The following is an 8,350-nucleotide window of genomic DNA, read 5'->3' on the forward strand; positions in this document are numbered from 1 at the left end:
CCTCACTCCTGCTCCGCTCCAGAAATGGGGATTAGGTCACCACTACTTAAAGGAGTGCATCAATTTTGTTAAGCTTCCAAGCAGTTTGCCAGGCTCCTCAGCGAGCCCTCCCAGTTCCTTTAGGCAGAGCAGTGGTTTTGCAGTGTCAGGAGCCCTCCTGCTGCCCAGCGTGGGGCGCAGCACAGCTGTGCCTGGGGTGCCAGTAGGTCCCGATGGGAACAGGCACAGCCTTTTGGGACGCCCAGCTGAAAAAGTGCAAACCCTGATCTTTTGCTGCCAAGATAATATCTTTGCTGTTGTTCTAATGCCTGTATTTTTTCTCATGTGTGTACGTGTGTCTTCCTCGCTCCTACAGGTCCACCTTTGTCCCCTTTATCCCTTCCTCCTCTTCCGCCTTTCTTCCTGGTTCCTTCCTGCTCCCTCCAGAGCAACCCACGCTGCATTTTCCTGGATTATCCTCTCTGTTCCAGTGCTTGGTTCTGGGTGATTTTGCCTCGTTGCTTCTCCTCTCCCATCCATTTCTCTTGCCAGCTTTGGGTTTAACACATTTTAAAGAAGAACCAGCAGCCTGCGCTGTCTGATGTTATCCCCTAATTCCTTTAACCCTTCCCACGAGGACCCTAAATTCATTTCCCTGTGCAGCTGCCCCTTTCCCTGTTTTATGCTCAGCAGCTTTTGAGAATTTCCTCTGGCAAATCCCATTGTTACACCCGGCCTTGGCTGCCCTGCTCTCGTAGGATATTGTCCCAAGGCACCTGTGCCTTCCCTTGGTCCCTCCTGTGGCTCATTTAACATCCCAAAGGGAGGTTTCACTTCTTTTAAAATGTTTCCTCAATGTTTATAATTTTTTAAACTGTTGCTGACATTTGTTTGAAATGGATGATCCTAAAGCTTTTGTGTATTCTTTTTTTTTTTTTTTTTCTTTTGGACCAAACTGTTATTTACAGGGGGAGAGGGGCAAGAAAGGCTCTAGAGGGTCTAAAGGGGATAAGGGAGACCAAGGAGCGCCTGGATTAGATGCACCCTGTCCGTTGGTATGTTCTGTTTTATCAAATGTACTGTTCTAAGATTTGCGGTGGGGAAGGACGAAGGAAATCGTAGCAGAAGTAATGGCCTTGCAAAAGCATAACGCTGCGATGAGGCCGGTCTGGCTCCCACTGCAGCCTTCAGCAGGGAGCAGCCGATCCGTTGAGTGGCCACGGTTACGTTCCTTCCTCCTCCGGAGCTCACACAGCCTTGGGGTTCGTGCTGGGAGCCCAGGGCTTTCTCCTGTGCGGACAGAGCCCTGAGCCGCCTTCACTGCTCTCTGGAAACGTTCGGTGTCATCGTGTCTGCGTGACAGCAGAGCTGTTTGTTGGCCTGCAATAAGGGCCGGCCACCATGAGTGCCTGGGAGTGACACGGGGCACTCGAGCTGCACTGCCTGGAGGGAAGCACATCTCGGTGGTTCTGAGTGGGACACGTTTCTGGCAGAATGTGCCATCTGTCAGTCTGGGTGAATCAATGTATGAATGGCTGCACATTTCATCTCAGCTCATACACCGCAGCAAACACGCTGCCAGAAATCAGTAGTATTGCCATAAATCCCAGCAATACTCGTGCATCGTGCGTCTAGAAACTCATCTGCTGGGAAATTGGAAAAATGGAGGACTTCAAAGCAGATAAACATCACTGCCATGCTCAGGCTGAGCTCAGCTGGAGACGTGTGCCCTGACGCGTGGAGCAGGCACCTGCTCCTGCTGATCACACGGATAAAGTACCACCAGGGAGGTGTGCCCTCTGTGCTCTGGGCAGGCAGCAGAGTGCCCTGCGACAGTCCCAGCGCGGGTCTGAGCCTCTCCTCCTGTGCCACGGAGGTGCCTGGCATTATCTGAAATAACGACAGTGGTTGATCTCGTGAACAGGGTCTCCGAGGTTTTAAAGGCGAGAAGGGTGAGCCGGGGTTACCTGGGCTGGACGGGCTGGATGCCCCGTGCCCATTGGTATGGCGTACCTTCCCTTTCCTGCATGGTGGTTTGCTTTTTTGCCTTGGTTGTTCTTTCCCGATACCTCCAAGTAGCTGCATGCCCTAGAGACGCACGTGGCAGCTCCTTCCTCGCCTCTCCTGCCCTGCCTTCCTCGCGCTGCTGTTGCCAGGATCAGTCCTTTCCCCTTGGTGCGCTGATTCGCAGCTGCTGCCAGCACGGGGAGAATGCAGCAGGAATGAGAATTGTAAAACTGCTTCGGTTCTTGCTTTGCCTTCACTTTGAGAACGTTTATTAGACTCGTGCATGGAGACTGCAGCTGCACTCGTTTGGCTCTGTAGCCAAGGAGCTGCGATGCTTACCTCCCTCCGTAGCTCCACGTTTAAGCGTTTCGGTGTGGTTAGCAGTCTGCCACTGCTTTGCATTGCCTCAGTCACCGTCCATTGACTGTAAAAATACAGCTAGCTGTTAGCAAGCCCATGTGAAACGTGTCATTTAGGCACTTATCTCCCTCCATTCCTCTTTGTGGCTCTCCCCAAACTCAGAATAGTACCCACAGCACCCAAGAAACGTGGAATTGCCCATTTCCTGATAATCACTCATCTCTTACAGAATGCTTATTGTACCAGTGCTGCATCTAACCCTACGACTGTAGCACAAAAGCAGTTGGGAGCATTTAACCTCACCTGATTTCTAAGTATCCCATTAAACATCACCGGTCTGTGAGTTTACTCAGAGCTGCTCTGTGGCTGTGCAGCGTCCAGGTGAGGGTTTTATCCCTACAGCTGTCCCAGCCACCCCGTAGTATTCCCCTGCTCTTCCAGCCCCTGTTCACCATGCCTGGGCCTGCTTCAGGGCCGTTACTCCATCCCTTAGGCTCTCTTAAAGCTGCCTGATGCCATTTACAAGGGATGTGAGATCAGTTCCTGAGTTGTGAGATCAGAGCCACGTGTTTCACCTCCCACTAATAACAGCCAGGTTTCTATGGAGTAAGTCTGGCTGAATAAAGCACCTGATTTTGCAGGTGCCAAGGCTTCTGCCTGTGCCCCGACAGTCTGCCTTTCTTTTTTTGTCTCTGCTCTGTTAGAATGTACCCTGCATGGCCATGTGAGAACGCACACCTCTTCGTACCTATTTTTGTTAAGGGAAACTTGCCAGAGAAGCTGGTGGAATGCAGATGCCATTATTTTTACTGATATGTAGATATAGCGTACTGGCATGCGAGCTAGCTTGGGAACTTGAATAAGCACGGTTTTTGATCCAACTGGGTTAAAAGCTTAGCATCCTGCTGGCACATCCACGTGCATAACTCCTGGAGGCTGCCAACTACAGCTTCACACACCCGATATGTGGATGGGGACACTCGGTGCTAACAAGCATGTCCCGTTTCCCTTCTCTGCAACAAACACTGCCTCGTGCCCCTGGTCTTCCTCCGATCCTCACGCTGTAACTCTGCCTTCCTGTTCCTCCGTGCACCTCACCTGCCATCTCCTGTGACGCACAACACCGGTCGCTCCCGCCACCACCGGTGTGCCAGTGGGAAGGCCCCAGTTGAAGTGGTGGTTAAGGAATCCGTGATTGGGGTTTCCACTTAGTGGGAGAAGAGGGGGGAAGTGGGGAGAAAGAACCACAAGGAGACTGCAGTCCAGAAAATGCGCTCAGAAAGCAATTTGCATTTCAGTACATAAGCAAGAAACAGCGTACAGCATCATGACAGCGCTCAGTTCATGAATCCCTTGAAAGTCTATCTCTGTTAAATAGTTTTTGTCAGAATATGCTACTGTGCAATTGCTTTTTTTTTTCTCCCTTTCTCAAATGGGATGAAACGCACAACAGTGGTTTCTGGTACTGGAGGCAGTGAGAACTGAGTCATTTGACTGCAGAAATGTGCCCACATCACACTTGGCACAATTTTGCTGCCTCCATTTCTCACTGGGAGTAGCACCAGCCCGAGAACCTGACAGACACAGAAGTATTTGACTTCTGGTGTCACAGATGCAGCTCCTTGTGCCCGACTTTTCAGCTGTGTATCTCCTGCTCAAGAGCACAGTGCTGTTGACGTTTGTTTCCTCTTTTCTCATGTTAAGTAAAGCTGCGCTGAGATGTAATTAACGGCAGTAATTCACAAAAGCATTTCCCAACTGCCTTTTGGTAGCAAAGTCCTTAAAGCATCCAACCTTCAATGATAAAAAATAAATGAGTCGCCTGCCCACCTTGGGATGGGATAGCCCGAGGCTTCAGGGCTGCAGAACTGCAGGGCTATTTTCACAGAAATCTCACCGATGTTATAGGGGGGAAAGAGAAAACACAAACACTCCAGGAGTCAGCGAGATGCTCAGCCAGCACGGGCTGCCAGCTGCTTGCCCTCCTGGTTTCCCTGGAGCTTCTCAGAGGCAAGAGGGGACAGCTGGGCAGCCTCTCAGGCGATGAAGCCAACCCTCTAACAAGCAGGGCAGAAAGGAGATGGATTTTTTTTTCTGGACCCGAGGTTAGTGCTGCCTCCGGGGTTTGCTTGCCCTCGGCGTGCCAGGCGTGGTGTTTCACCTTGGTGCCACAGAGCCAAGCCGGGGGCACGGACCTGCCACCTGCCTCCTTGCTTCCAGCTGGGCTCGGCCCCAGGGCCGGGTTGCTGCAGAGGGGGGAGGAATATCTGTCAGACTATTCCTCCAGCCCCGCTTCGGGCTGTTTGTTGCAGCTGTAGCAGTTCACCCATTCCTTCTTCTCGCGTTCTCTGCACGACTCGCCATGTCCTAACCTGCTCTTTCACCCGTCCCTTTTGCAGGGAGAAGACGGCCTCCCGGTTCAAGGCTGCTGGAACAAGGTAAAATAACCCTGGAGCTGTTGTGGCTGTGCTGAGCTGGCCGCGCTGCGGGTCCCGCTGATTTTTCTATGAGCAAAATAGGTGTGGAGGCACACGTGGGATTTCCAGCACCAAACCTCTGAAAAGCAGCAAACTCCCTTGTTTGTATGCTGGTCAGTTTTATGGGCTAAAAAGGAGAGCGTTGGGGCTGTGCCCTGTGAGCTGGCTGGCCTTGAAGTGCTCCAGCATCTCCACAGTGATACCCCTGCTGTTGGGGCAGGCGCTGCCGCTAGCAGCAGTGTGTAAATGTAAAAAAAACTCCGCTCTCGCCGTGTTTCTGCTGGCTTGCCCACCTCAGGAGCTCCCTTTGGAGGCTCCCCTAAATGCCTCTGCTGCTCCCCGGGGTCTGGCCCCGCTCCGTGACCCGCTGCGTGCTGTAACTCAAAGCACACGAGCCGTGCAGGTACAGAGCAGCCTGGACCGCAGCTCCTGGCCTCGCTTCCAGGAGAGCGCGAAGGGTGCCTGCTGAGATCCAGCACCCGCTTCTTCCTGGAGCAGATGCTGGAGCCGGCTTCCTTCCTGCTGTCCCTCTGTCCTGCTGTCCCTCTGTCCTGGTGTCTGTTGTTGGAGAACTGCCACTAACGCCCGTTTGTTTTCTTTTGCAGTGATGATTCTAACCCTGGACTGGCCTGTGTGTGTTATTTGACATAGAATATTTATTTTTATACAGTGTTCTTCTCCGAAATGCCAAAAGTTAATGCATTTTTACAAATTATCAAGAAGCTGCATATTTTTTTGTACAGAAAATACTACAGCTCCCTTCTTCCCCGTTTGTCGGTTCTCTGTATAATTCTGTGTCTGCTTTACGCTTGTTTTGTCATGGAGTACAGCTGTAATATTTACATGATACTTGTGCACACATGATGAATATAGGAACTTAATAAATTATTGCATTAAAAGCGCCCATGGGAGCTGCCCTGTATAGATTCAAAGGCCGTTTTCATTTTTCAAGCTGGAATCATTCAAGAGTATCTCTAAGTATTGCGTATTTTTCTTAAAGAGGCACATGCACAGGGTTTGGGGGGTTAAATAAGGGTGTTGCTGCCAAGACTCACGACAGCCCCTGTACCTTGGGAGCTTCGAGCTTCCCTGGTGAGTAATTCTGGAGGAGGCCATGTGTCAGCAGCACTCAGGTAGCCAAGCACAGCCTGTGCCAGCCCCTGGGGCTGCGCAGAAAGGGAAGCGTCCCCACGAGCTGCAGGCCCTGTGCGTACGAAGAGCCTCTCGGTCTCCTGCCTCTGGATTACCCCTCACACCACAGTTCAGGAATTCAGACATCTTTCTGAGTTGTAGGCCTGCAACTAGCCTGATTAAAGCTTCGTTTAAAGTTAAGCAGATGGCAGACACCTCGATGATATCCTGATGAATGGTTATGAGATAAACTGAGCCCCGTGGCTCCTTTAATGCTAACCAAAGCCGCATGCAAATTTGCAGTGTGTCCTAACCTGTGTGGTACCCCCTAACTACCCTTCCTGTCCTGCCACTGTTAGTGTCTCAAGCCTGTTACCCAACAAGAAAAAACCACATCATCAGACTAAGGAACATCACAAAGTGCTTTTCTTACAAAATTAGCAAAAGCGTGGAAGCCTAAATCTGTTCCCTAAAACACGTCCGCTTTCCTTGGTCGTTCACAAAGGGTGAAGGGCAGGTTGCACCCTGGGGCTTCCAGGGGGACACAGAGCTGCTTTCAGTACTTAAAAATCCTCCCTATCAGTACCCTTGTGCTGCTGCCGTCTGGTTTTTACCCCCACGGTTCCAGCAGTGCCACGGGCTGTGCCAGCTGAAGTGATGATGAGCACCTCCTGCGCTCACTCCTCAGCTGGCTTCAAGCTGCGAGCTGGTTGTGTGCCAGCTGCCTGCACGAAGCCTGTTAGCCCCACAGAGCACCACGACCGCAGGGTTCGTGCCCCTCTGGTGTGCAGAGGAAAAGGCCCCCAGGAGCAGAGCCCAGCCCCTGTCTGACCGAAAGCCGTTTGTCACCTCGCCCTGCCAGAAACGTTTCAAGCTTCAGCTAAAAAGCAGTGAGGTTTCTACCCCCCGCATCCCGTGCCTACAGGCTGCTCCCCGCTCAGATTGCTCTCGCAGTCAGGAAGCTCCCTGTAACTTTCAACCTAGACTAATTTGCGATCTTCACAAGCATTTCTTCTTATGCCAACATTGTGCTGTGGGTGAAACTTTTCCATGCGTGATGTTTTCATGAGATGCTAGGGGTACTGGAGCTGACATGGCTGTGAAAGAAAACGAACTGCAGAGCACTGAGGGATTCTCGTTTGTGTTCTCAGTGAGGTCTCTCACTGATTTAGGACCCAGCTTGTTGGTACAAAGCTCTGCAGCTGTGAAGCTCAGCCAAGAACAGAACTCATTTAAGCAAGGATGCCACACAGCTCTGGTGTTTTAGTTACACACCTGTTGAACACAAAGCAATAAAAGCCCCCCCAGCTACAGTGCTGGTTTTGAAAGGTGATGGTGGTGGCAGCAGGGAGTTTCTCTGCTCTTGTAGCATGTGGCCCACGAGGTTGTTGGTTTGAATGTTTCAGTCCTTTCTCAAAACGCTGGCTGTAGTTAACTCTCAGAAACCGACAGGTCCATGGAAGAACCTGCCAATACTTCTTGTTCCCTTTGCTGTCTGTGGCGCGTTTTTGTTTTGTAGCCCTTGTGACTGTGCTGCATGGGACTTTGCTTGGGTTTGCCTCATCTGAAAGTAAAAGAAGCACGTGTGCGTTGTGTTGTCTTAACGCAGCTGCTGAAGGCTCCTCTAGGAGTCTCAAGCTGATCCCCTGCCTGTTTTGGTTTCTTGGGCTGGTTTTTAGGGGATATGTTTGTGGGAGAGAAACCTTTTGCCTGAGGCAGAGGGGACCTTGAAATGTAATTGCCACAACTTTTACAAGTACCTGATTTGTATCAGCGAAATGCAAGGGAGGAGTCTGACCAAAAGGGCTTGATTTGATGTTCCCTACCTCCAGCTTTGCCCCAGCGTAATTCCTAGGTGCACATGTACGTGGCAGTACAATTTATGACTTCCCAAGGCTTCCTTTTGGGCTCCCTTAAAAGCTGGAATTAATTCAGCAAAAAGCATTTTAAAGTTTTTTTGAGACTGATGTTTCAGATCACAATCTAATCACTTGAAAATTCGTTTAATTTCTGCTTCAGTTTGAAAACCAGTAGCCCCTTTTATACCTTGGCAAAAACTCATTTTTTGTTTCTTACCTGAAGTAGACAGCCCCTTGTAGTCATAAAATCTGAAATCGCTGTAGGCTGTGGGTAGAGATCTCCCCAGCCACTTTGGGTCAACCCGAGGCTGTGAGTCAGAGGGGAATTGCACCGATCAGCTGCTCTTCCCAACCCTACCTGCCTTGCATTTCAAGAAAAACCCGCCTAGCAGAGGCTGGGCTTGTGCCGCTCCAAATCCAGCAGTTTGGTTTCAGGGCCTCTCCCTGCTGAAACCAGGGACCAGGTCGTTGTCACTGCTGAGTGCTGTTTTTCCAGCTGGCCCGTTTCACGTGAAATCATTTGTCTGCCCCTTCAAG

General features: G+C 50.9%; 1 protein-coding gene across 2 annotated transcripts in view; it reads left to right on the top strand.

Moving 5' to 3' along the window:
• COL13A1 (collagen type XIII alpha 1 chain) overlaps positions 1–8,350 on the top strand; it is a 93,293-nt gene that overhangs the window by 79,213 nt on the left and 5,730 nt on the right. For both annotated transcript variants that reach the window (XM_084525064.1, XM_084525065.1), the window contains 2 exons: positions 948–1,034; positions 4,746–4,784. In XM_084525064.1, the coding sequence (XP_084381190.1) occupies positions 948–1,034; positions 4,746–4,784 (126 nt within the window). The remainder of the gene's footprint in view (positions 1–947; positions 1,035–4,745; positions 4,785–8,350) is intronic.

This window comes from Aythya ferina (genome assembly GCF_964211825.1).
Source record: "Aythya ferina genome assembly, chromosome: 7".
Lineage (NCBI taxonomy): Eukaryota > Metazoa > Chordata > Aves > Anseriformes > Anatidae > Aythya > Aythya ferina.